The sequence below is a fragment of the Pongo abelii genome, chromosome 19 (assembly GCF_028885655.2).
Source record: "Pongo abelii isolate AG06213 chromosome 19, NHGRI_mPonAbe1-v2.0_pri, whole genome shotgun sequence".
In the NCBI taxonomy this organism is placed as follows: Eukaryota; Metazoa; Chordata; class Mammalia; order Primates; family Hominidae; genus Pongo; species Pongo abelii.
The window spans coordinates 69,188,500-69,216,072 of NC_072004.2; the positions used below are offsets into that span (position 1 = coordinate 69,188,500).

The window sequence follows — 27,573 nt, forward strand, 5'->3', positions numbered from 1 at the left end:
AGAGTTTCCAAAATGGGAGCCCAGGCATCTCCCAGGAGTGGGGTCCTCTGGGAGTCCAGGCATCTCCCAGAAGTGGGGTCCTCTGGGAGCCCAGGCATCTCCCAGGAATGGGGTCCTCTGGCCGAAGCGCTGAGTTGCATCCTGGCCTGAGCGACAACTGGGTTGTGACCTTGGGCAGGTCCCTTCCTCCACAGGGACCCCCACAGCACCCTGGTGAGCCATCCTAGACAACAGGGGCAAGCACTCCTGCCAGGGCAAGAAGGGAGCCCTGAAGGAGGGGCTGTGGGCTGGGCCCTCCCTACACCCCTGGCCCCCCATCCTTCACTTCTGCCACCCCTTCCATACCCAAAGACCTTTCAAAGAGCCTTCCCCATCTTGATTCTCCATAGTCAGGGTCTGAAGGTGCTTAAAAATGGTCACAGACTCCAAATGGGAGGGATTTTAGAGATCAGCTAGCCAGCTCCCTTCAGGGGACCCAGAGAGGGGAACTGACTTGCTTAGAAACACACAGCAAGGTGGTGCTGATCCCAGGCTCCCTCCCTTCTCAGCCCCTACCCCTCAGCCCTACCCTCTGTGGGCCTTCTATATTAGTAGTGAAATGAATGATCCTTCCTCAACAGGGAGGGGGAGGCAGAAGCAGTTCCCGAGCCTGGGAACCTGCTGATGTCATTGCAGCATCGCCATGGCGATTATTCCCCTGGATTAGGGGCCTGACCCTTGCAAAGCCAGGAAGCAGGGGACGGAGTGGGGGACTGGCACTCGTTCAGCACTTCATCGCTGACAGAGCACTTTCACACTGGCTCTCCACAATGCGCTGCTGCTTTAGAGCCACTGTCTGCATCGTGGGTTGGAGTGACTGGCGTTATGGTCCCCATTTTACAGATGTGGGAACTGAGTCTTGAGATGTGAAGTCGTTGGCCCAAGATCACTCAGAAGTAGGAGACTGAGCCTGTGTTAGTGCCAGCTCCGCCTGGCTTTGTGCCCATACTTGGTGATAAGAAGCCCCCTCCCCATATTATACCTGATTTCTGTCACAACCCTTTTACAGATGACGAAACCGAGGCCAGGAGCTTGAGATGCAGGGCTTCTGTATCTGGAGCTACATTTCTCTGTCTCTGAGTGCCATACCTTCCCCAGTGCCCGCTTCCCAAAGGGCCTCCCACTAAGAGTCACCGTGCTGGCCCAGGGCTTCCTGGAAGAGCTGGTGCTAGGCAGGTTCTGGACTCTTGGGGTGGGTTGGTGCCTCTGTCCACTGCATTCACTTCTGATCTGATGGGGACCAGCACATCCAAGCCCGTCTTGTCTGGATCAGAACAGAGAAGGAGAGGGAACCACATGGATGAGTGACTGGGGCTTCAGGAGACAGACAAGGACTCTGACCCCCATGGGCACGTGCAGAGGACCTGACAGGTGTGGCCGTGGCTGCGTGCGCATGCGCAGTCACTCTAGTCCAAGCACAGCTCGGTGCTGCTGCCGGATGATTCCCTGCTAGGGAACTGCCTGGGTTTGTGTCCTGGGCTGACCTGTGTCCAGGACAGTGCAGCCCCCGTGGAGGAAATCCAAGCAGCTGGTGGGGTCTGGAACAGATGGCTGATGAGGTGGACAGTGAAGTCTCTGGAAGCCAAGGAATAGTTTCCTGTTCCATGAGTTTTCTCAGCCTCATTCTGTTCTTCAAAACCCCCAGGGGAGGACAAGCTATATTCCTCATATTTCAATTCCTTTCGTGCCAGGGAAGTCCTTTCTGATGTCTGACTTGAGTCCCTCTAGTACTGTGGTGGGGTGGAAGGGTTCTTCCCTGGAGCTTGGAGACCTGCTGAGATGCTGTCTGACCCCCGCTGCTTTCCTCCCCTGCTATGGCAGTGGCCTCTGAAGCCAGCCCGGCAGGCTCCCAGAATCCGTGGGGCCTGTCAAAGGCACATTGATGGAGCCTTCCCTGGGGATGTCTCACCACCCTCCTTTCTGGGCACCAACTCTGTCCTTTGGCACAGCCCTCACTCAGCTGGTTGCTGAAAAGCTCCCCCAGGCGTAGCGGGCAGGGCCACATCCTGGCTAACATGAGGGCTGGGGCCACCCTGGGAGCTCTGGAAAGAACCTTTTTCCTATAAGCTTCCAGACAGGATGGGCGGGGAGTGAAGGGTCAGGAGTCAGGCAGATGAGGGTTTGCACTCTGGTAGTGCCGGACATTGACCGCTAAGCTCTGTGACCTTGGGCAGGGGACTTTGCCTTTCTGTGGCTCCGTTTCCTGATCCGTAAATTGGAGCTGTTAATTGCGTGGCTATATGTATGGTGGGATCTAAATGAGATGGTTCATGTAAGGCCCTGGGCTCTGTGCCCGCCATTCACTGCACACCAAAGACTTGGTAGTGGCTTATTACGAGTCTGACACCTTTTGGTTGAGGCTTCTGCTTTGAGTTGGGGACTTCTGGTCAGGGTCTTTCTCCTGACTCCCTGTCCCCATCTCCTGACTGGTTGCTGCCTCAGAGGGGCCCCAAGCCGAGGCCCTTTCGGCTCCTGGCCTGACTCCAATCCCTCTTCCTCTCCTCCTGCAGGTGCGCTACAAGGAGGAGTTTGAGAAGAACAAAGGCAAAGGCTTCAGCGTGGTGGCAGACACGCCTGAGCTCCAGAGAATCAAGAAGACCCAGGACCAGATCAGTAATGTGAGCTCCTGCCCTGCCCTGTGGCATCCCTGCTGCCCTCTGTTTGGTCCCCTCCCTGCCAGCCTGGCAGACGCAAGCCTGGCAGATGTGAATGAGGCCAGTGCCTCCACTGCCCCTGCCCTCCAGGGTGGGCCTGGGGAAGAGCTTGGGGTTCCCAGATGCCTCTTCTCTGTGTACCCCCAGACCAGCCTGCATAGCATTTTCTTCTTGAAGGGACTGTATTCTGTGGGAGCATGTGGGGGCCTGTGTGCTAAATCAGCCCCCACTCTCTCTGTTATTCTTTTTTCTGGATATCGTGGGTATCGGTGCAGACTGCACGTCTCATCTTAGCACAAAGGTCAAAACTGGGGGGCGGGGAGTGCCTGGCCTCCCCTGGTCTGTGCCTGGGTGCTGACATTGCAGTCATTTCCTCCCTTCCTTGGCCTCCTCCCCCACATCAGCCTGCTCTTCCTTCCTGTGTAAAAACCCCAGCCAGCTTCGCCCGCCAGCCCTGCACCCCCTGGTTCACACCCCCCGCCTCCCTGATGGTCAGTGGCATCTGGCTGTGGCAGGGGTGGGCATGGAGAGTGGGCAGGGGATCAACTGTCCCCAGCATCGTGTGCCCTCCATGGCATCTGTGGCCAGAGAACAGGCCTCAGTTTCCTGCTTGGCAGAGCCACAGGCAAGCAGCCTGTGTGGCTTTAGGCATGCGGGGGCAGGGCACTGCGGTGAGCAGCAACCATGGGGGACCCACACACAGAACTGCAGGGGCTGCCCAGCCAGCCTGGCCTAGGAGGTCCTGCCAGGGAGGGTTTAGGCAGGCAGCTGTCTTCATGTCTGGAACAGGAAGGGATCAGTGAGTTGCCCGTTGTTGCTCTGGGCTGAGGAACTGGGGATAGAGATTGCGGGGGGGCCTGGCTTTCCGGTGGTCTCAGCACCCACTCCCTGGGCTCCACATCCCTTCCCACCCTCCACCTGGCCACCTCAGCAGGGCGCTCCTTTAAAAGCTTGGCTGGGCCATACATAGAGTGGGCTGCAGTGGTGGGTCAGGTGGATTTCAGAAGCGCAGGCAGCCCACAGACAGCAGAACCCAGCCATGCCCAAAACTGTGACTTTCAAACTCTGACTTCAGCCTACAGTAAAATATACATTGTACGTCTTGACCCATCTAACAGGCATACATTTATGTAGAGGAAAAACAGAATGGAAGCTTTCATGAATGAGTACTTCCTACTTAGAGAGCGTTCAGATCTTTTTTTTTTTTTTGAGACAGAGTCTCACTCTGTTGCTCAGGCTGGAGTGCAGTGGTGCTCCGCCTCCAGGGTTCAAGTGATTCTCCTGCCTTAGCCTCCCAAGTGGAATAGCTGGGATTACAGGTGCACACCACCACCCCCGGCCAATTTTTGTATTTTTGGTAGAGACGGGGTTTCACCATGTTGGCCAGGCTGGTCTCTAACGCCTGACCTCAGGTGATGTGCCTGCCTTGGCCTCCTAAAGTGCTAAGATTACAGGTGTGAGCCACCACACCCAGCCACTTTCAGATCTTTTCTAAAGATGCTGGTTGCAGGCCCCTATACACCCTCACATAATACAGCCCCTTCGAGGACTGTATTCCCAACACTTTGGGAGACTGAGGTGGGAGGATTGCTTGAGCCCAGAAGTTTGAGACTAGCCTGGACAACATAGCAAAACTCTGTTTCTACAAAAAAAAAAAAAAAAAAAAAACAAAACAAAAACTAGCCAGGCATGATAACACATGCCTGTGGTCCTAGCTATTCAGGAGGCTGAAGTGGGAGGATCACCTGAGCCCAGAGGTTTGAGGTTATAGTGAGCCATAATTGCACCACTGCATTCCAGCCTGGGAAACCGAGTGAGACCCTGTTTCCAAAAAAAAAAAAAAAAAAAGGACCGGGCGCAGTGGCTCACGCCTGTAATCCCAGCACTTTGAGAGGCCGAGGTGGGCAGATTATGAGGTCAAGAGATCGAGACCATCCTGGCCAACATGGTGAAACCCCATCTCTACTAAAAATACAAAAATTAGCTGGGCATGGTGGCATGTGCCTGTAATCCCAGCTACTTGGGAGGCTGAGACAGAAGAATCGCTTGAACTCGGGAGGCGGAGGTTGCAGTGAGTCGAGATCGGGCCACTGCACTCCAGCCTGGCGACAGAGCGAGACTCCATCTCAAAAAAAAAAACAAAACAAAAAGATGCTGGTTGCAGACTTACTGTGAATGGGTTTTGCAACTGGATTGTTGACCTGCAGTTTGAAATTGGTGGCCTGAGGAAATGGCATGCTTCCCTTTGGCTAGCAGGGGATGCCTGGGGCAGGCACTCTAATCCTCCTTCCCCTCCAACTTCCAGAGGCCTGTCACAGTTGACTCTTTATATATGCCAGGGCCTGGCCTCACACCCTGCAAAGGGTAAGACCCTTAGATCTGTGTCTCAGAGCTCTCCGCTTGGAAAGTGGGGGAGGGGGAAGATGGTCTTAGATTATGGGGAAAACCCGGAATGGTTCACAGAACTGGAGTGTTGGCTCTTCAGCCCCTGCGGCTTTTCATGTAGAGGCTCTAGTCTTTTATCAGTGACACTTGCTCCCAATCTGCAACCCCAGCTCCCTGGCTGTTCACTCATTGCTTCACCCTGTGGGTTTTGGAGGAGGGGAGACAAGCCCAGTCATCCCTGCTTCCCTTTCTGGAAGGCTTCCAGAACACTCCACACTCAGCCTAAGCCAACTCCTCTTCTTCCCTCTCCCAGTTATTAGAGGTGTTAATATCCTAGTGACAAAACTCACCACCCTGGCCAAGCCATCGCACCTCAGGAGATAACCATCTTTTACCCTTCTCGGCAGTGAGCTGATGGTCCTCTGCAGGAGCTGGGGGAAGGGATTGACCCCGACCTGCTAGCTGCTTTTGCAGCTTTAGCAGAGACCTGTAGGGTGTGACTGCAAAGGCTGGAGACTCTTGGTTTTAATGAAAGCAATTACAGTCTGTCGGATATGGGCCTCCAGACAGCTGTAGCACAGTCACCTGTAGGGTTGACTGAAAATGCAGACTCACAGGCCTTCTCCCCTGGCTGCCAGAATCAGCGTCTCTGGGAGTGGGGCCCAGGAATCAGCATGTTAAACACATTCCCTGGGTTTCTGTGATGCTCTCTGAAGTTTGAGAGCCACCACCTAAAAGTCTGAAAAAGCTTCACCAACCCCTAAGTCAGAGGGTGCCAGATCAGGCTGTACCTCAGAACCCCAGGGGAGCTTTATTTTTATTTTCATTTTTTTTGAGACGGAGTCTCAGTCTGTCGCCCAGGCTGGAGTGCAGTGGTGCGATCTTGGCTCACTGCAAGCTCCGCCTCCCGGGTTCACGCCATTCTCCTGCCTCAGCCTCCTGAGTAGCTGGGACTATAGGCGCCCGCCACCATGCCTGGCTAATTTTTTTTGTATTTTTAGTAGAGATGGGGTTTCACCATGTTAACCAGGATGGTCTCGATCTCCTGACCTCCTGATCCACCCGCCTAGACCTCCCAAAGTGCTGGGATTACAGGCGTGAGACACCAAGCCCAGCCTATTTTTATTTTTGAGACAGGGTTTCACTCCATCATCCAGGCTGGAGTGCGGTGGTGTGTTCACGGCTCAGTACAGCCTGAACCTTCTGGGCTCAAGCTATTCTCCCACCTCAGCCTCTGAGTAGCTGGGACCACAGGTGTGCACCACCATGCCCAGCTAATTTTTCTTTTTTTTGCAGAGACACTATCTTGCTATGTTGCCCAGGCTGGTCTCAAACTCCTAGATTCAAGTTATCTTCCCGCCTCAGCCTCCCAAAGTGCTGGGATTATAGGGGTGAGCCACCTCACCTGGCCTCCCAGGGGAGCTTTTTTTTTTTTTTTTAATTTTATTAGAGACATGGTCTCACTATATTGTCTTAAACTCCTGGACTCAAGCGATCCGCCCACCTCGGCCTCCCAAAGTTCTGGGACTACAGGCATGAGCCACTGCGCCTGGCCCAGGGGAGCTTTAAACCACACATAAAACCATTGCTAAGTTGTCCCAACCTCCTGAAGTGTTTTGGGAAACAGGGTGTTTAGAGCCACACCTTTTGTTTTGTATCCAAAATAGCATTCCTGTTCCTGTAGGTAGCTTGTTGCTTTGCTTCCCAGATTAGCACCAATTGACTCCAGTTATTTTATTTATTTATTTATTTTTATTTACTTATTTATTTTTTTTGAGACGGAGTCTCGCTCTGTCGCCCAGGCTGGAGTGCAGTGGCGTGATCTTGGCTCACTGCAACCTCTGCCTCCCGGGTTGAAGCGATTCTTCTGCCTCAGCCTCCTGAGTAGCTAGGACTACAGGCACATGCCACCACACCCGGCTAATTTTTGTATTTTTAGTAGACACAGGGTTTTGCCATATTGGCCCGGCTGGTCTCGAACTCCTGACCTCAGGTAATCTGCCTGCCTCGGCCTCCCGAAGTGCTGGGATTACAGGCGTGAGCCACTGTGCCCAGCTGACTCCAGTTATTTCTAAAGGTCAGGCCATCTTACAAAAGGATGAGGATTTGCTTCCCTGGAGGGATATGCTGCAGACTAGGGCTTTTTATCAGCCAGAGCATTTTAAAAACAAGTGTCTGATCTCCTCTGGGGTGTCTGCTTTGGATAAATGCAGTCTGTCTTCAGTCTTGCTAAGTGGCGAGACAGTGAGGTAGGAGGAGATGGTAAGGGCCCAGATCCTAGCTTGTGTCATTCTGGGGCCAGGCAGGGCTCTTTGAGCCTCAGTTTCCTCATTTGTAAAAACGGGACAGTAGGCCCTACTTTGACAGGTGGTTGCAAGGAAAATGCCAAGTGCTTGGCATGGGATAAATGATGTCACTATTATTATCATCATTATTATTTTTGAGACAAGGTTGCCCAGGCTGGAGTACAGTGGCAGGATCATAGGTCACTGCAGCCTCGAACTCTTGGGCACTAGTGGTCCTCTCCCATCAACCTCCTGAGTAGCTGGGACTACAGGCATATACCACCATGCCCAGCTAATTGTTATATTTTTTGTAGAGATAGGGTCTTGCTATGCTGCCCAGGCTGGAGTGTAGTCACGTGATCATGGCTCACTGCAGCCTTGAACTCCTGGGTTTAAGTGAACCCTGGCCTAAGACTCCCAGGTTGCTGAGATTACAGGCGCACGCCATCACACCCGGTTATGTTGTCAATGTTATTAATACTTTAAAGGCACACTTGTCTGCTTTCTACACTGTAGCCAGAGAAGGGACATAAAGTGAAGTTTGGCAGAAAAATTTGGCCATTGTCTAGTACTGAGAATGTGTGGAAGTGAGGAAAGGGGCTAGTATATTACACACCTATGGTGAGTAGTTATGTCATCATTAAAGGCATCTAAAGAGTTGCCTTTTGATGGGTCCATGCTGTGGGATAAAGGTTACATGTTAGGAATCCTGGCCTTTTGTCATGAGCTCTAGCAGTGTTCAAGTATGGAAAACCTTAGTCGCTTTACTGGAGCCTCTTCTTTTATTTACTTACATATTGATTTTCTGTATACAATTTTGTGTCCTTAAAATTTTTTTATGTGTGAAATATGACACATAGTAACATATACAATAAACACCTGTTTCACCAGGCAGGTATACCATACATTGTATTACCGTATGCCTGTCAAGAGCCCAGTGTTCACAGTGTTAAAAATATAACTCCCATGTAGTAAGTACTTATCATATCTTTATTTAATTATGAGGGGACCAGCTAGAGATTAAAGCTGGGGAATATGAGAGGCAGAGGTAAATGCTAGTCTGTGAAAGAAAGTGCTGGGGCCGGGCAAGGTGGCTCATGTCTGTAACCCCAGCACTTTGGGAGGCTGAGGCAGGCAGATCACCTGAGGTCCGGAGTTCAAGACCAGCCTGGCCAACATGGTGAAACCCTGTCTCTACTAAAAATACAAAAATTAGCCAGGTGTGGTGGTGCACACCTGTAGTCCCAGCTACTTGGGAAGCTGAGGCAGGAGAATTGCTTGAACCCGGGAGGTGGAGGTTGCAGTGAGCTGAGACTACACCACTGCACTCCAGCTTGGGCAACAGAGCAAGACTCCGTCTCAAAAAAAAAAAAAAAAAGGAAAAAAGAGAGTACTGGATACATTTAGCTACAGAAATGGTTAAGGGCCTACCATGAGTTACACATTGGCTATTGTCCTACGGGAAAATAAAACGATAAACTTTGAAGATATCTTTGTTGCAGGCAGAAATGCTTTGCATCTCAGTTGGCCAGAAATAATCAGCATTTTATATTCTGTAATGAGCTTCAATCTTTAGACCCTGGGCCTAATCAATAGTAAATAGTCAAACAAAGTTTTGTCCCCAGAGTAAAACACTCTGAAGGCAGGTTTGTTGGACAATCCTCTAGTTTGATTTTGAAAGCATGTATTTTTCATTATAATTTTAATATGTAATTATGTATTCTTAAACACCATAGTTTTGCTTTTCCTGATTTTGAACACAGTAATTTTGTGTATCTTGCTTCTCTTACACACCATTGGGTTTAAAGATTCATCCGTTATGTTTGCGTGTAGTGGTGGTACATCCTTTTTCATTGCTATATAGTATTCCATTATTTGTTTATACCACATTTTATTGATTCTGTTGCTGGTGGACATTTGTACTGTTTCCAGTTGCTATGGACATTTTTGTACATATCTCCTGAAGTCTATGTACATTGGAACTGCTGCATCTTAGAATGTGTGCTCCTTGGGCCGGGCATGGTGGTTCACACCTGTAATCCTAGCACTTTGGGAGGCCGAAGTGGGTGGATCATGAGGTCAAGAGATCAAAGACCATCCTGCTAACACAGTGAAACCCCGTCTCAACTAAAAATACAAAAAATTAGCCGGTCGTGGTGGCGCACTCGGTGGCGCAATCCCAGCCGCTCTGGAGGCTGAGGCAGGAGAATCACTGAACCTGGGAGGCAGAGGTTGCAGTGAGTTGAGATCGCACCACTGCACTCCAGCCTGGGTGACAGAGTGAGTGAGACTCCATCTCAAAAAAAAGAAAGGGAAAAAAAAAGTGTGCTCTTTCAACTTTACCAGATAATATGGAACTATTTTCCAAGTGGCTGCACTGATTTACCCTCCCACCAGCAGAGATGAGTTTCATTTGCTCCATGTGCTCAGATATGTTCACTTTAGCATTTTGATCGTGTAGAGTGTGATAGCCGATGGTTTTAAATTGCATTTCTGTGATTACTAATGAAGTTGAGTACAGACTTTTGTTTGTTTTAAAAATAAAATATTGGGGCATGGTGGGCTCATGCCTATATCCTAACAGTTTGGGAGGCTGTGGTGGGAGGATTGCTTGAGGCCAGGAGTTTAAGACTTGCCTGGGCAACATAGCAAGATACCATCTCTACAAAAAAAAGAAAGAAAATTAGCCGTGCATGGTGGCATCCACCTGTAGTCCCAGCTACTCGAGCGGCTGAGGTGGTAAGATTGCTTGAGCCCAGGAGTTTGAGGCTGCAGTGAGCCATGATCATGCCACCACACTCCAGCCTGGGTGACAGATCGAGACCCTGTCTCTAAAAAATAAATAAAATAAAATATTGTGAGTCTCTAATGGGGAGCAGTATTGCATGGTGGTTGAGAACTGAGGCTCTGATGTTAGAACTGGATTCTGACTTAACCCACTGTTTGCCCACATCTTGAGCCTTGGTTTCCCTATCTGTAAAATGGCAATATTCTCAGGCTGGCTGAGAAAAGGAAATGAGGCCAGGCGCGGTGGCTCAGGCCTGTAATCCCAGCACTTTGGCAGGCTGAGGCAGGTGGATTATTTAAGGCCAGGAGTTTGAGACCAGCCTGACCAACATGACAAACCCCCGCATCCACTAAAAATAGAAAAAAATAGCTGGGCATGGTGGTGCACCCCTGTAGTCTCAGCTACTTGGGAGACAGAAGCAGGAGAATTGGTTGAACTTGGGAGGTGGAGGTTGCAGTGAGCTGAGATCGCACCACTGCACTCCATCCTGGGCGGCAGAGTAAGACTGTCTCAAAATAAATAAATAAAGTAAAAAAGAAAAGGAAATGAGTAATGCATGTAAGGGCACCCAAAAAAAGACCCTAGCTGGTGAGCTGATGATTCCACCCAGAGCCTGCTGTTCCCTCGTTCACTGTGATGTATAATCATGTGAGGAACACCGTATGGAGAGTCAGACTTTTATTTTCCACCACAGTTGGGAGAGCAGCGGGGTCAGAAAACAGAACATCAGCTAGCAGAGCTTTGTCATGGACCCTGACTTATCATCCTGGAGTCCCAGCTAGTAGGGTCCTGGCTGAGTCGGGAGGGTCCTTAGGCCTGGACCCCTGAACCCACATGTACTTGGACCTCATGGGCACAGGTAGAGTGTGGCCTCTGTCCACAGAGGCCCAGGACAGCTCCCAGGCTGGGGCTGTGCTGACATGTCTGGGCTTAGGGCGCTCCTCACTCAGGGCTCTCAGAAGGCCAGAACTTTGCGGAGCTTGGAGCAGGGATGAGCCAGGCCCTTGGAAGCTGGAAAATGTTTCTTTGCCTTCTGAATGTGCTAACATCCCCCTCATGTGCTTATTTGCTTAACAAACCAGTAGGTGGGTCAGGAAAGTCATAACACAATTTCCTCATTTGCTGGCGAGGGGAGGGAGAGGAAGCTGAGGGTTTGGAAATTTTATCCAGGTGGGCCCAGGCTGGAAGGAGCTGAGCCTCACTTTTTCTCAGCCCATTTAGCCCCTCTGTGCCGCCCGTCCTGAGTTGCATGCCTGGTGTCCCTCTCTCTCGAGTTAGGGTGACTTTCTGATTATCATTCCTGTTGAGAGTGAAAAGGGGTGCATTGAAATTTATCCCTGAGCAGCAGACATGAACTGGGACTTGGGCGTGTGGTCACCCTGCTCCACACCTGTTCTCAGGAAAGGGCCTGTCTAGCTGTGATTTTGTTCTTGTGTCACCAGCCTTGGCTGTTACTGAGCAATGAAAGCTCTGCCTCGGGAATTCATTTAATTTCTGAGCCTCATGTTCCTCTTCTGTAAGATGGGAATGAAGTGTGCGTGTCTGGCCCATTTTTTAGGGCGATGATTGTCAGGGTATGAAGAGCTTGGTGGAACTGTGTGAAGAGCTGTACAGCTGCAGAGGTTGTTAACATTGATAGAGCCACCCAGGAAGGGTGTCCTGGGTTCAGGCAGCTACTCCTCCAGCCGTCGGGTCAGCCGGCCGTAACTTTAGACACATTTATCCATGTGTAATGACTTTTTGAGAAGGAAGATCAGTTTCCCCAGCCCTTTATGGGTATACCCACGTGTCCATACTTGCTTTCAGCTTAGAGTTTGCTCAGGTTCCTAGAGCTGGTCAGGGTTCGCAGGACTGCCTGGGAGCAGATGGTACCGTGGCCTTATTTACAGATGAGAAAACTGAAACCCAGAGGGGAAAGTGACTCTCCCAAGGTCACGTAAGTAAGCATACGGCTCCCCTAAGGATGAGGCATTGGTCTGGTGACAGTGCAGCCCATCATAAGGGACTGAGCCTGTGGGGTCCAGACCTGCTCTCCTCCCAGAGGAAAAGGCTCCCTGTCACCCCATCACTAATGCAGATAGCGTCACGTCCAGGGAAGCTGTCACACATTCATCCGGGCCCCCAACATCAAGGACACCTGTCCCTGCAGGCCCCATGCTGGCACCTTCGGGGGGCCCAGGGCAGGCCCCTGTCCTCTCTGTGTCGCGCTTCCCTCCCTGGTCACAGGTTTTCAGGGGCAGGCTCTTTTCCTTAACAGAAAGGAAACAAGGGAAGCTGACCTTTCCCACCTCAGAACAAAAGTTGGAAGGGCAGGTGCCTCGTGAGCCTGGAGGCCTCAGGAGGGGTGTCCCCTTCCCTTGTGCCCTCCCAGCCACCAACACCAGTAGACAGGGGTCACTAAGAGAGTGGGGCTCGGGAGACTCACCTTCCGCGCTGGGTCTGTGAGAATGTCACCTGGAATGCCCCTCCCAGCGGGTGCTGGGGTCGGATGGATTTTCAGCCTGGCCAGGGCTGGCTGCCTCACCTCAGGAACAGGCTTAGCTTGTGCTGCCATGTGGGTGCCGGTCCTTGCTCCAGCCTGAAGGGAGGGGGCTGGGAAAGGAGGGGCTGATCCTGACCCAAACCCTTAAGTAAACTGCCCTCTGCGTCCAGACTGGACTCCCCCCAGACTCTGTCCAGGCCCTCGCCACTGCCCTCCCTGTGCTCCCAGCCCGGGCTGCAGGAAGTATTGGCTGTTCAGCCAGCAGGAGCAGCAACGATGCAGGTGTTTCCAGCTGTTAACATGTAAGCCCTGCCCGGCCACGTGCTTGCTCTTACCTTTTGTGCACAGCCAGTGCCAAGGGGGAGAGGAGGCAGCAGAGACGGTGTGCGGAGGGGATGCCCAAAGGGGACTGCCCAGGCTGGGACAGCCCTGATGGGGCAGGGGCGCTCCAGGAAACAGCAGGTTTTGCCTCTCCTCCTCTTCCCACCCCACTACTCCCACCCCATTTTCCCGGATCAGGAAAAGGCAGGCCAGCATTCTAGGGAACAGGAAGTGAAGTCAGCTTCCAGCTAGGTGCCTGCCAGGGCCTGGAGGAAATTCCTGCAGGCCTGAGCCCGTCTGGGAAGGACCAGTTTTTCTCCTTGTCCTGGTGTCCTGCTTTCTGAGTTTCCCCTGAGGGTGGGGGAGAGCTGTCACTCTCTTCACTCTGTGTCCCGCTTCCTCCCCCATCCTCATGGAGCACTCAAACCCTGAGCCCTCACACCTTTCTGTGGTTGTACCCGTCCCCACCAGTTTCCTCTCTGGAAAGTGAAGAGGAAGCTGGGCACGGTGGCTCACGGCTGTAATCCCAGCACTTTGGGAGGCCGAGGTGGGCAAATCACAAGGTCAAGAAGTTCAAGACCAGCCTGGCCAACATGGTAAAAGCCCGTCTCTACTAAAAATACAAAAATTAGCTGGGCGTGGTGGTAGTTGCCTGTAATCCCAGGTACTCAGGAGGCTGAGGCAGGAGAATCACTTGAACCCGGGAGGCAGAGGGTGCAGTAAGCCGAGATTGTGTCACTGCACTCCAGCCTGGGCGACAGAGCGAGACTCTGTCTCAAAAAAAAAAAAAGAAAGAAAAGTGAAGAGGATAGAGCCCACCAGGGGTCGTCAAGCTGTGGGACAGGCAGCATGTTCCTACAGGAAGAAAACTCTAGAACTCCTAGTTCTGGTTCTTTTTCATCTCATTCATTCATTCATTCATTCATTCATTTTGAGATGGACTCACTCTGTCACCCAGGCTGGAGTGCAGTGGCTCAATCTCGGCTCACTGCAATCTCCGTCTCCTGGGTTCGAGTGATTCTCATGACTTGGCCTCCCAAGTAGCTGGGATTACAGGTGCCCACCACCATGCCTGATTAAGTTTTGTATTTTTAGTAGAGGCAGGGTTTCACTGTGTTGGCCAGGCTAGTCTTGAACTCCTGACCTCAAACGATCTGCCAACCTCGGCCTCCCAAAGTGCTTAGATTAAAGGTGTGAGCCACCGCACCTGGCCATCTCATACTTTTAAAATTCATTCTTTGGTGCAAGTTTTACAATATACATTATATATTTGTCAAGTGATAACTTCTGTGTAACTTATAAAATACACATAATTCAGGAAGATTGTGCTAAAATACATTTAACCAATAGGAGTATGCCATCAGAATCTTTTGGCAAACAAGGGTCACTAAGTTTTTTCTGTAAAGGGCCAGGTAGGAGGTATCTCAGGCTTTGTGGCCATATGGCCTCTGTGGCAGCAACTCAGTTCTGCAGTTCTGCCGTGAAAGCAGCCACAGATAAGAGGTAATTGAGTGGGTGTGGCTGTGTTCCAATAAAATTTTATTTCTGGAGGCTGAAATTTGAATTTCAGAGAAATTTCATGTGTCACGATATATTATTCCTCTTTTGGTTCTTCTTCCCCTCCTCCACCGCCCCCTGCCAAGCATTAAAGAATGTGGAACCCGTTCTTAGCAGCCGGCTGTGGGCTGGATTTGGTCCATGGACCATAGGTTCCCAGCTTCTGCTCTAGACCACCCGTTCTCAGACTTGAAGCCTGCTTCAGACTTACCTGGGGAGCCTTTTTCCAAAATGCATATTCCAGAACCCCAGCCCTGATTTTGTAGATTCTCTGGAAGGCCCCAGAACCTGCATTCTAACAAGGAGCCCAGTTGAGTCAGACACAGGTAGTCTGAAGACCACTTTTTTTTTTTTTAACGGAGTCTCACTCTGTTGCCCAGGATGCAGCGCGATGACGTGATCTTGGCTCACTGCAACCTCTGCCTCGGGGGTTTAAGCAATTCTCGTGCCTCAGCCTCCTGAGTAGCTGGGATCACAGGTGCCTGCCATCACGCCCAGCTAATTTTTGTATTTTTGGTAGAGACGGCGTTTCACCATGTTGGCCAGGCTGGTCTCAAACTCCTGACCTCAGGTGATCCACCAGCCTCCCAAAGTGCTGGGATTACAGGTGTGAGCCACCACACCTGGACTGGAGACCACGTGTTAAGAAGCAAAGCTCAAGGATCTCCAGGATCCTGGTCTGTTCTCTTCAGCCAGTCCTGAGGCCTGGGGTGTGCAGTGCTGTGGGAGGCCCCGGCATCAGAATAACTGGCTCCTTCACTACCTTCCAGGAGCTTCCATCCAGTGGGGGTGGGGGACACCACCCGCCAACAGCACAGCCCAGTCCCAGGTGCTATGGAAGCCCTGGGTTCAGCCTGGAGCCAGGGCCAGCGTCCTGAGGATGAGGTGCCTAGATGGACCTGGAAGGATGCGAGAAGCCTGGACTGCCCTTGAGTGGTGAGGGTGGGCTGCCTCCAGGTTGACCTTAATCCCTGCCCTCCCTACCACCGTGTGTCCGGATGACCTTGGACAGGTCCCTTAGCCTCTCTGGATATCGGGATATAACATTGACTACCTCAGAGGCTTGTGGGGAGGACTCAGCGAGCTGATATGCATGAAGTGTATCAACTAGGGCTGCTGGCTGGTATCTCCTTCCCTTGTCTTCCCTCACCACCCCCAGCCAGGGGACAGGGTGCTGCTGAGGGAGTGGGCTGGGAGGGTCACTTCTGGCCTTGTCTTAGGGATCTGAGAGCAGGGCATGGGCCCTGTGTCTGGGAGTGCCCTGGTGCCCTTCCTAGTGGGGTTGGGTGTGGTCAGTCTGGCCAGGGCTGGCTCCCTCCCCCATAAATAGGCTCACCTGGAGGTCTTTTCCCATTTGAGGCAATGAGATATGTATGTGAGGCTCTATGACTTGTCTTTTTTTTATTTTTATTTTGAGACAGAGTCACGGAGTCTCACTCTGTCGCCCAGGCTGGGGTACAGTGGCATGATCTTGGCTCACCACAACCTCTGCCTCCCAGGTTCAAGCTATCCTTTTGCCTCAGCCTCCTGAGTAGCTGGGATTACAGGCGCCCGTCACCACACCCAGCTAATTTTTGTAGTTTTAGTAGAGACAGGGTTTCACCAAGTTGGCCAGGCTGGTCTCGAACTCCTGACCTCAAATGACCCTCTCACCTTGGCCTCCCAAAGTTCTGGGATTACAGGCGTGAGCCACCGTGCTCGGCCTTACCACCCGCCTTTCTTGTGGTGTAGTTCTTGCTGCAGGTGCATGCAATACAGGCCTCAAAACCTACCTGATATACGGGTGCCTGGGAATAGGGATCTTGACTTTTCCCCTGTCCCATATGGGCCCGGGGGCTGGGTCTGGGCTGGCCCAGGTGGGGCTAGAGCAGCTGGATCCAGGCACATGAGGTGTGAAGGTGTGGGCCTTATGCTGGCTGCATGGAGCAGCTGGAGGAAGGAGAGTCGGAGCAAGGGTGCTGCAGGGTCAGATTGCCACAGGGCCAGGGTGCCACAGGGTCAGGGTAGGGCCAGGGTGCCGCTGGGCCAGGGTGCCGCGGGATCTGGTTGCCACAGGGTCAGGGTGCCACAAGTGCGGGGAGTCACCCGTGATTCTCCAGGGTCTGGCTCTTGGGCTGAGATCCAGGAGACCTTAGCAGGCCTGTTTTTGGGAGTCTGGCACAGCCCCAGAAGGCCATCTGGACAGTTTTCAGACCTGAGAGGAGGAAAGGGCTTGTGTCTGGAGAAGGTGCCATGGGGGATGGGAGGTGGAGGAAGCCTGGGGCCAATCAGGATCTGGATCTAGCAGGGAACACCGAGGCCGGTGTTCTCGACCCACCATGGGACTCAGCCTGAAGAAGACAAGGTGAATGAACGACCGTTTCTTTCTGACTCAGTTGGCTAAGAGGACTGAGCTGGGGCCGAGGCTCTGGACACAAATGGGCCAGTTGACCCTGAGGTTTCTTTCTGGTAGTGGGGGTGGGGCTTCCTCTGGCTGAGCCTGCTTAGGTCTCTGATGGAGGTAGCAGAGGCTCTGGTTACCCCAAACTGGCCAAGTCCTCCACCATAGCACCCAAGGGGTCTGGGCAGAGTGCAGCTTCCCTTCCCTCCCCAGCTTGGCTTGGTGGGCACCTGCCTCCCCTGCCCTCCTGACCTTGATGGCTAATGCAGCCAGCCCCAGGCAGGCACAGTCACAGCCCTCGAACAACATGAGGCCCAACTCAAGACTCCTGGGTGGTGGTGGTCGAGGTGGGGGGGCTCTGTAGCCAGTAGAGCACTGTGGGGGCAAGAGACTGACTTGATGGCTTGGAGCCTCACATGCCCGCCTAGTGGAGTGGTCCTGAGGGATATGACTTCTTTGGGCCTTTCTGCTCATTTTTGGAACCTGACCCGAGAAGGAGCCCATCTCCAAGACAATGTCCTGCCCTCAGGGAGGGTCTGGCAGTTTTTATCCCTAAAGGCTGGGGTTCTCAGCAGAGCATCCTAGGCTGTAGCGCCCGCGACATCTTGCACACAAGAGGCGGAATCGCCTGTTGATGAAGAGCAAGGCTCTGGAATCTGTGATCTTGGGCCACTCACTTCACTTATCAATCCCTTCGTTTCCTTCTTGCCTGTTACATGCGGTCTGCAATCTACCCCTCAGAGGCGCTGATGAGCTCACATGAGCCTGTGACATAAAACACAGCACGGCCCTGGTGCAGTAAGAGTTCAGGAAACGGGCTGCTGCTGTTGTTACCGTGGACCCAGGCGGAAACAGAGCAGCCCCGCCCCTGCCGCAGGCATATAAAAGTGACCACTTGGCCGGTCACGGTGGCTCACGCCTGTGAACCCTGCAGTTTGGGAGGCCGAGGCGGGTGGATCACCTGAGGTCAGGAGTTTGAGACCAGCCTGGTCAACATGATGAAACCCCGTCTCTACTAAAAATACAAAAAATTAGCTGGGCGTAGTGGCAGGCGCCTGTAATCCCAGCCGCTCAGGAGGCTGAGGCAGGAGAATCGCTTTAACCCTGGAGGTGGAAGTTGCGGTGAGCCGAGATCGCACCATTGCACTCCAGCCTGGGCGACAGAGCCAAACTCCGTCTCAAAAAAAAAGAAAAGGGACCACTCACTTTGGTCTGATTCTTCAGTTCTCATGGTCCTTTTACATCGGTCATTTCATTGCATTCTCCAACAGTGTCTGAGGGAGACACTGGTGTCCCATTTTGCAAAGGTGAAAACTGAGGCTTGGCAAGATTAGGTAGCTTGTCCAAGGACACACAGCTGGTGCTTCCAGAGCGACACCTGGCTTTCTCTACCCAAAGCTCTTGGGGAGTCTCTCCCATCCTGGGATCTTGAGGGTCACAGGAAGGAACTGGGTGGTTTGCAGTGGGATCCTTCACCTAGTGCCTTCTGACCTTGCAGATAAAATACCATGAGGAGTTTGAGAAGAGCCGCATGGGCCCTAGCGGGGGCGAGGGCATGGAGCCAGAGCGCCGGGATTCCCAGGACAGCAGCAGCTACCGGCGGCCCCTGGAGCAGCAGCAGCCTCACCACATCCCGACCAGTGCCCCGGGTGAGTGCGGGGCCTGTTGGTGCAGACGACCTGAGGCGAGGCCAGTGGGGTGGGGAGGAAGCCAGGAAAAGACAGACAGACAGACAGACAGATACACCTTCCGGAGCCTTGCTCTTAATCAACAGGCGATTCTGCCTCTTGTGTGCAAAAGGGGACAGAGGACCTAAGGCCGGGCCAGCTGGGGTGGGGAGGAAGCCGGCGAGAGACAGACACACGTGCACACAGACACGTGCACACACACACACGCACGCACGCATGCGTGCAGGCGTGGAAAGGACTGCTTCCCAGGCCCCCAAGTTCCATTCTCATCCAGGAAGAGGACGTGAGCACCAGGGTCAGGCCTGTACTGGGCCAAGAGGATTGAAAGGAGAGGCCCCCCGGTCATGGGGCTCAGAGCCCCTGCTGTGGAATACACCACACAGGCAGAGGTGCACACGTGGACATCAGCCTTTGAGCTGTGGGGCTTGAGCCAGGTTGGGGGTGGGGTGGAAGCGCATGGTATGGACTTCTCAGGAGCTCTGGGAGGGGCTGGGTTTGGCAGGACAGTTTCCGAGCCCTGTCTCCTCCCATCTTCCAGTTTACCAGCAGCCCCAGCAGCAGCCGGTGGCCCAGTCCTATGGTGGCTACAAGGAGCCTGCAGCCCCAGTCTCCATACAGCGCAGCGCCCCAGGTGGTGGCGGGGTGAGTAACCCTGGCTGGAGGGGAGAGGCCAGAGGCAGGGGGTCCTTCGGGAAGGCTTGGACACAGCTCATGGATTCTCCTGACCTTTGCACCCACCCTCTGTTGTGTGTGATGATAAGGATCTCAGCCTTGTGAGCAGAGACGAAATGGGTTGGCGTAGTGGGCAGAGGCTGGCTGGGACTGGGGCCCTGCGTTCCAGCCCTGGTGTACCATGGGCAGGTCACTCACCCTGCTTTGGGTGGGGTTTCCTTACCCCAGCTACCTGGGAACACACAAGGCACCTTTCTGCATGGGGCCTTCCAGCCCTGGGCGCTGCTCTCCTCGCTTCATGAGGATGGCCCCCACATCCTTCAGCTCTCAGGCTGCCCCTGCCTCTGAGGGGCCTCCCCAGCCATGTCGTGTAAAGCTCATCACCCTGATGCTTTGCATCACTCGACCCCACTGGCTGCCAACTAAAAAGAGCTTTTTCCAACTAAAAAGAGCTCTTTGTGTTGGTCACCTTCTCTGTGTCCCCTGCTGGCCTGGGGACCCTGGCAGCGTCCCTCTGGTTCACCTACTCTGAGCCAGGCCTAGAGCAAGTTAATAAGCCCAGCAGGAACGGGGTGAGATCAGGCTTCCTGAGCCCTCAGAGCTGAAGTCCCGGCTCTGTAAGTCCTGCCACTCACTCCACCCATGGGTGCTGCTGAGCCACCCTTACCAAGCTCCTGGCAGGCTCAGCGCCTCCAGGCTGGGTGCCTGGGAATTCAAAGTAGCTCACGTAGGAGCAGAACAGATACTTAGATAAAATCGCCTGAGATAGTGGCTGGCTGGAGTCTGATGCTCTGGGCACACAAACAAAGGGATGTTAGGACTGCCTAGGGCACTGTGGGCGCAAGAGTTAGTCTGAAGGATAAGGTTCCAGGCAGCCCACCCAGTCCCTCCCTCCTCAATGGGTCTGTCCTGGATGTGTAGAGTCCATCTCTGAATATAAAGCCACCTCTCTGCCCTCTGGGGACTTACATTCCAGTGGGACAAACAAGAAAACAATAAGAAAATAGGTATATAACATAAGGTCAGCGGTGACACGCTATGAAGAGAAAGACAGCAGGGTGAGGGATGGATAGAAAGCAGCTGGATTAAGACATTTGGCCGGGTGTGGTGGCTCACGCCTGTAATCCCAGCACTTTGGGAGGCCAAGGCGGGCAGATCACTTGAGGTCAGGAGTTCGAGATCAGCCTGGCCAACATGGTGAAACCCCCTGTCTACCAAAAATACAAAAATTAGCCAGGTGTGGTGGCATGTGCCTGTAATCTGTAATCCCAGCTACTGGGGAGGCTGAGGCAGTAGAATTGCTTGAACCCGAAAGGCAGAGATTGCAGTGAGCCAAGATTGCACCATTGCACTCCAGCCTGGGTGACAGAGCAAGACTCTATCTCCAAAGAAAAAAGACATTTGGCCGGATGCGATGGCTCACACCTGTAATCCCTGCACTTTGTGAGGTCAAAGTGGGCAGATCACCTGAGGTCAGGAGTTCGAAACCAGCCTGGCCAACATGGTGAAACCCTGTCTCTACTAAAAATATAAAATTAGCTGGGCATGGTGGTGCATGTTCATAATCCCAGCTACTTGGGAGGCTGAGTCAGGAGAATTGCTTGAACCTGGGAGGTGGAGGTTGCGGTGAGCCGAGATCACGCCATTTGCACTCCAGCCTGGGCAGCAAGAGTGAAACTCCGGCTAGAGAAAAAAAAAAAAAAAAAAAAAAGATGTGACATTTGAGCAAAGTCCTCAATAAAGGAAGGAGTGAGCCGTGCAACGAGGACAGCAAGTGCAAAGGCTCTGAGGCAGGAATATTCTAGGAAAGTTCAGGCAGCATCAGGAAGCCTGAATTGACTAGAGTGGGAGAGGGTAGGAGGTCTGATTATTCAGGGACTTGTGGGCCCCAGGAAGGCATCTGTGACGTGTGGTCTGTGCAGAGCGACATAGGTTTTTGGAAGACCACCCTGGCAGCTGTGTTGAGAAGAGGCAGTGGTTTGAGGGTAGAAGCAGGGAGACCGTCAGGAGGCTGTTGCAGGATACAGGCATGGATGGAGCGGCTCAGCCCAAGATAGAGATGATGAAAGAGACTAAGGTTACTTCATGTGAGCTGTGACCTCTTATCCCATAGACCTGTTGGTTTCAAACTGTCCTGTGGAGCCTCAGAGACAAGTCAAGGGCAGGGAAGGTCAGGGGAGGTAGAATGTTGTCTATAGCTATAGGATTTATTTTTCTTTTTTTTTTCCTCTTTCTTTTTTTAAACTCCATCCTGGTAGTAGGTGACGCTGTAGATTTTTGTGTGCCTTACTGAACATTACCTAGATCTAGGGCTTAAGCGGCAGATTTTGGCTGAGGCTTGGAAGGTGGAACCTGATAGACACGTCTTCCGTCCTCCGAAGATTTTTCTCCCAAGGAAAGGTCTTTGTCCTGAACTTGGACAGGACTCATCATGGCTTCTAAAAGAAACTACTGGTGTTTATAATCATACAAATAATAGCATACAGGTCATGTTTTTTCTGGTTTTTTTTTTTTTCTTTTTTGAGACAGGGTCTTGCTCTGCTGCCCAGGCTGGAGTGCAGCAGTGGTGCAATCACAGCTAGCTCACTGCAGCCTTAACCTCCTGGGTTGAAGCGATCTTCCCACTTCAGCCTCCTGAGTAGCTGAGACTACAGGCATGTACCACTAAGCCTAACTAATTTTTTATTTTTTGTTGAGATAGGCTCACGCTAGTACTTTGGGAGGCTGAGGTGGGCGGATCACTTGAGACCACGAGTTTGAGACCATCCTAGCCAACATGGTGAAACCCTGTCTTTACAAAAAAGCACAAAAATTAGCCGGGCATGGTGGTACACGCCTATAGTCCCAGCTACTTGGGAGGCTGAGGCAGGAGAATCACTTGAACCCGGGAGGCGGATGTTGCAGTGAGCCAAGATCACACCATTGCACTCCAGTTTGGGTGACAAAGCAAGACTCCATCTCAAAAAAACAAAGGCTGGGGGGGGGGTCTTACTCTATGTTTCCCAGGCTGATTTCAAACTTCTGGGCTCAAGCAGTTCTCCTGCCTTGGCCTCCCACAGTGCTGGGATTACAGGCGTGAGCCACTGCACCTGGCCTGCGGGTCATGTTTTTAGACATTACTCTGTCATCATGGCTGGTGGACCTTACTGCAGTCCTGTTCAGGGAGGTGGGGCAGAGCTGATGTGACACGGTCCCTGCTCTGCCTCTGGCCCTTAGTAGCTGCCAAAGGTTGTAAAATATCGATTGCTCTCAGAAAGCAAGACACAGAGGTAAGAATCTTTGTAGCAGAGCCTGGTGCTCCATTTCTGAGTTCACTGCTCCCCCAGGCTCTGCTCCAGGGTCCTGGAGAGTTAGAAAAAAATGCTCAGACCCAGGTGAGCCGGCATCCAGGGCCCTAGGCTGACCACACTTCCCCCACAGAAGCGGTACCGCGCGGTGTATGACTACAGCGCTGCCGACGAGGACGAGGTCTCCTTCCAGGACGGGGACACCATCGTCAACGTGCAGCAGATTGACGACGGCTGGATGTACGGGACGGTGGAGCGCACCGGCGACACGGGGATGCTGCCGGCCAACTACGTGGAGGCCATCTGAACCTGCAGCGCCCCCATCTGTCTTCAGCACATTCCACGGCATCGCATCCGTCCTGGGCGTGACCCGTCCATTCTTCAGTGTCTCTGTTTTTTAAAACCTGCGACAGCTTGTGATTCCTACCCCTCTTCCAGCTGCTTTTGCCAACTGAAGCCTTCTTCTGCCACTTCTGCGGGCTCCCTCCTCTGGCAGGCTTCCCCCTTGATCGACTTCTTGGTTTTCTCTCTGGATGGAATGGGCATGGGCCTCTCTGGGGGGGGGGGGGCGAGGCCCGTGGGGCAGGGCTGGAATGGGAGACCTGTTGGCCTGTGGGCCTCGCCTGCCCCTCTGTTCTCTCCCCTCATGTCCTCCTGCCCAGCTCCTCACATACCCACACATTCCAGGGCTGGGGTGAGCCTGAGACTGCCAGGACCCCAGGTCAGGGGCTCCCTACATTCCCCAGAGTGGGATCCACTTCTTGGTTCCTGGGATGGCGACGGGGGCTTTGCCGTTGTGTAGGGACCAGTGGGATGGGCTCTACCTCTCTTTCTCAAAGAGGGGGCTCTGCCCACCTGGGGTCTCTCTCCCTACCTTCCTCCTCAGGGGCAACAACAGGAGAATGGGGTTCCTGCTGTGGGGCGAATTCATCCCCTCCCCGCGCGTTCCTTCGCACACTGTGATTTTGCCCTTCTGCCCACGCAGACCTGCAGCGGGCAAAGAGCTCCCCAGGAAGCACAGCTTGGGTCAGGTTCTTGCCTTTCTTAATTTTAGGGACAGCTACCGGAAGGAGGGGAACAAGGAGTTCTCTTCCGCAGCCCCTTTCCCCACGCCCACCCCCAGTCCCCAGGGACACTTGCCTGCCTTCTAGGCTGGAAGCCGTGGTCCCGAAGTGTAGGGCAAGGGTGCCTCATGACCTTTTGGTCTTCAGCCTCCCTCAGCCCCCAGGATCTGGGTTAGGTGGCCGCTCCTCCCTGCTCCTCGTGGGAAGATGTCTCAGAGCCTTCCGTGGCCTCCCCTCCCCAGCCCAGTGCCAAGCGGACTTGGAGCTGCACAAAGTCAGCAGGGACCACTAAATCTCCAAGAGCTGGTGTGCGGAGGCAGGAGCATGTATGTCTGCAGGCATCTGACATGCAAGCGTGTGAGTGTGAGTGTGAGAGATGGGGCAGGGGGTGTGTCTGTAGGTGTCTCTGGGCCTATGTGTGGGTGGGGTTATGTGAGGGTACGAAGAGCTGTCTTCCCCTGAGAGTTTCCTCAGAACCCACAGTGAGAAAGGGAGGGCTCCTGGGGCAGAGAAGTTCCTTAGGTTTTCTTTGGAATGAAGTTCCTCCTTCCCCCCATCTCTGAGTGGAGGAAGCCCACCAATCTGCCCTTTGCAGTGTGCAGGGAGGAAGGTAAGAAGAGGTTGGTGTGGAGTTGGTGGGGGCTGCCACAGGGTCTGCAGCCTGCTGGGGCTAAGGGGTGGAGGAAGGCTGTGTCACTCCAGGCATATTTTTCCCCATCTCTGTCTGGGGCTGCAGAATAGGGTGGCAGAAGTGTCACCCTGTGGGTGTCTCCCTCTGGGGCTCTTCCCCTAGACCTCCCCCTCACTTACATAAAGCTCCCTTGAAGCAAGAAAGAGGGTCCCAGGGCTGCAAAACTGGAAGCACAGCCTCCGGGATGGGGAGGGAAAGATGGTGCTATATCCAGTTCCTGCTCTCTGCTCGTGGGTGGCCGTGACAACCCTGGCCTCACTTGATTCATCTCTGGTTTTCTTGCCACCCTCTGGGAGTCCCCATCCCATTTTCATCCTGAGCCCAACCAGGCCCTGCCATTGGCCTCTTGTCCCTTTGCACACTTGTACCCACAGGTGAGGGGCAGGACCTGAAGGTGTTGGCCTGTTCAACAATCAGTCATCATGGGTGTTTTTGTCAACTGCTTGTTAATTGATTTGGGGATGTTTGCCCCAAATGAGAGGTTGAGGAAAAGACTGTGGGTGGGGAGGCCCTGCCTGACCCATCCCTTTTCCTTTCTGGCCCCAGCCTAGGTGGAGGCAAGTGGAATATCTTACATTGGGAGATTTGGGGGCTTGGAGAGGCAGAGAATCTCTTGGGAGTCTTGGGTGGTGCTGGTGCATTCTGTTTCCTCTTGATCTCAAAGCACAATGTGGATTTGGGGACCAAAGGTCAGGGACACATCCCTTTAGAGGACCTGAGTTTGGGAGAGTGGTGAGTGGAGGGGAGGAGCAGCAAGAAGCAGCCTGCTGTCACTCAGCTTAATTCTCCTTCCCAGATAAGGCAAGCCAGTCATGGAATCTTGCTGCAGGCCCTCCCTCTACTCTTCCTGTCCTAAAAATAGGGGCCGTTTTCTTACACACCCCCAGAGAGAGGAGGGACTGTCACACTGGTGCTGAGTGACCGGGGGCTGCTGGGCGTCTGTTGCTTACCAAAACCATCCATCCCTAGAAGAGCACAGAGCCCTGAGGGGTTGGGCTGGGCTGGGCTGAGCCCCTGGTCTTCTCTATAGTTCACAGAGGTCTTTCAGCTCATTTAATCCCAGGAAAGAGGCATCAAAGCTAGAATGTGAATATAACTTTTGTGGACCAATACTAAGAATAACAAGAAGCACCGTGGTGAGCAAAGTGTGTTCTCCCAGCACTGCCTCCTGTTTTCTCCCTCTCATGTCCCTCCAGGGAAAATGACTTTATTGCTTAATTTCTGCCTTTCCCCCCTCACACATGCACTTTTGGGCCTTTTTTTATAGCTGGAAAAAACAAAATACCACCCTACAAACCTGTATTTAAACAGAAACAGAAATGACCACGTGAAATTTGCCTCTGTCCAAACATTTCATCCGTGTGTGTGTGTATGTGTGTGAGTGTGTGAAGCCGCCCGTTCATCTTTTTATATGGGGTTGTTGTCTCATTTTGGTCTGTTTTGGTCCCCTCCCTCGTGGGCTTGTGCTCGGGATCAAACCTTTCTGGCCTGTTATGATTCTGAACATTTGACTTGAACCACAAGTGAATCTTTCTCCTGGTGACTCAAATAAAAGTATAATTTTTACCTGCGGACTTGGTTTCCTCTCTGGCTCTGAGGTGCTGGTGTGTGTGTCTGTGTGTGGGTGTGTGTCTCTAGCTGTAAGGTGCTGCTGTGTGTGTGTGCGTGTGTCTAGCTGTAAGGTGCTGCTGTGTGTGTGTGTGTGTGTCCTGTCTGCTTGGGGGCACTGGCCTGTGGCCCTCCTGGGAGCTCTGCTGCCCCTTAGGGAGAGAATGACTTGTCTGGACGCCAAGGGGTAGTTTGCTGCTGTCTCACAGGCCCTTGGCCTGTACTTCCTCCTTGATGAGAACTCCCCACCAACCTACTTCTGGCTTTCCACCTGCTCATTCCTCTCTGCCCAACTTGGTGATGCTCCCGGAAGCTTCCCTGAGCTCCGTCTCGTATTACTGTGTCACTTCCTCAGTGACGTATCTGTCTCCCCACTAGCCAGAGCCCTTGGGGCAGGTGATGAGTCTAATTCATCTCTAAATCCCCAGTACCTGCCCAGGAGCAGGTGCGGAGCTGTTGAATTAATGAATGAGCTTGGCTGGGGAGCAGTTCTAGCACTCTGCCGCTGCCAGGCAGAGAGCCGGAGCTCCACGCATTTGAGGAACGAGATGACAGGGCATTCCGCAGTGGGACGGGACCTGGATAAAGCTGTCTGTAAGGTGGCCTGGCAACCCAAAGCACTATTCACAGTGCCTTCTGAATGTAATCTTTAATACACATCCCCTTTCTGCCTTCTTCCTCACAACCCTGTGAGAGAAGTAACTACTTATAGAGGGGCTCACTGAAACCCAGAAAGGCAAAGCAGATTGGTGGCAGTCACAGCTAGTGGCAGAGTGGGGCCTGAGACCCCCATGTGATGCTCACAGTCTGGTGCTGTGCCACCTGGTCATGGCAGGCCATGTGCCTGTGTCCTTGGCAGTTCTTAGATGCGTGTCTCCTGGGCTCCATGTTTTGCTCCAGGTGCCCAAGGTCTGTGACTGGCCAGAAGGCCAGGTGGCCTCCCCTCTTGCTCAGTGGGCTTGGGAAGAGGACAGTGGTAGAGAGGGGAATCTGGCCCTGCTCAGTGCTGCCAATCAGCCTCAGGTCCAGCTGCTTGAGGGGCATTTCTCTCTTGGGGCTCAGAACTAAAGCATTCTCCAGCTTCAGAATCACAGCAGGGCGGAGACGAGGAGGGCTCTCCTGAGCTGAGCATTTGTAATCTGGAGAATGACATGGCCAGTCAGCCGAGCTGGGGCAGCGTGGGGAGCATCCAAGGCAGCCCTGGGTGGTATAATTAGAGACAGCACTGACACCTGCTCCCCTCCAGGGGCGCAGGCAGCCCAATACTTTCCCAATAGAAGGGAATTAGTTGGCAAAGCTTGCCTCATGTTGGCCTGCCCCACTCCCCGGGAGGCTTCATTCACCTTCAGATCTATTTGAGGGAACAGTGCTTTGGGGGACATTGCTGCCAAGTCTCCACTCCCTGCTCACAGAAAGCTCTGCCTCCTGGAAGTGGGCCAATGGGAGGAGTTTCTGGATTTCCTTCTGGCAGTGGCCTAAGTTCTTGAGGTCTTGCATTATGAGGGGGTTACCAATATATCTTAACCCCAGGCTTTAAAAAAAATACTATTTGGGGTGCGGGCCAAGGAGACTAGGCCTCAGAGACGTCCTAGGGAATGTTTTAATTTAATAGAAAATAATTGAGGCTTATAAAAAGGCACAAAAATCCTGGCTAACACAGTAAAAATACAAA

At 53.0% G+C, this 27,573-nt stretch overlaps 1 protein-coding gene across 1 annotated transcript in view; it reads left to right on the forward strand.

Annotated features, from left to right (window-relative positions):
* LASP1 (LIM and SH3 protein 1) overlaps nt 1–25,864 on the forward strand; it is a gene marked incomplete at its 5' end in the record, with an annotated part of 51,401 nt that extends 25,537 nt beyond the window's left edge. The window contains 4 exon segments of the mRNA NM_001133198.1: nt 2,550–2,657; nt 18,390–18,540; nt 19,118–19,221; nt 22,672–25,864. Coding sequence (NP_001126670.1) covers nt 2,550–2,657; nt 18,390–18,540; nt 19,118–19,221; nt 22,672–22,845 — 537 coding nt within the window. The 3' untranslated portion in view covers nt 22,846–25,864.
* Nucleotides 25,865–27,573: the final 1,709 nt, after the last annotated feature.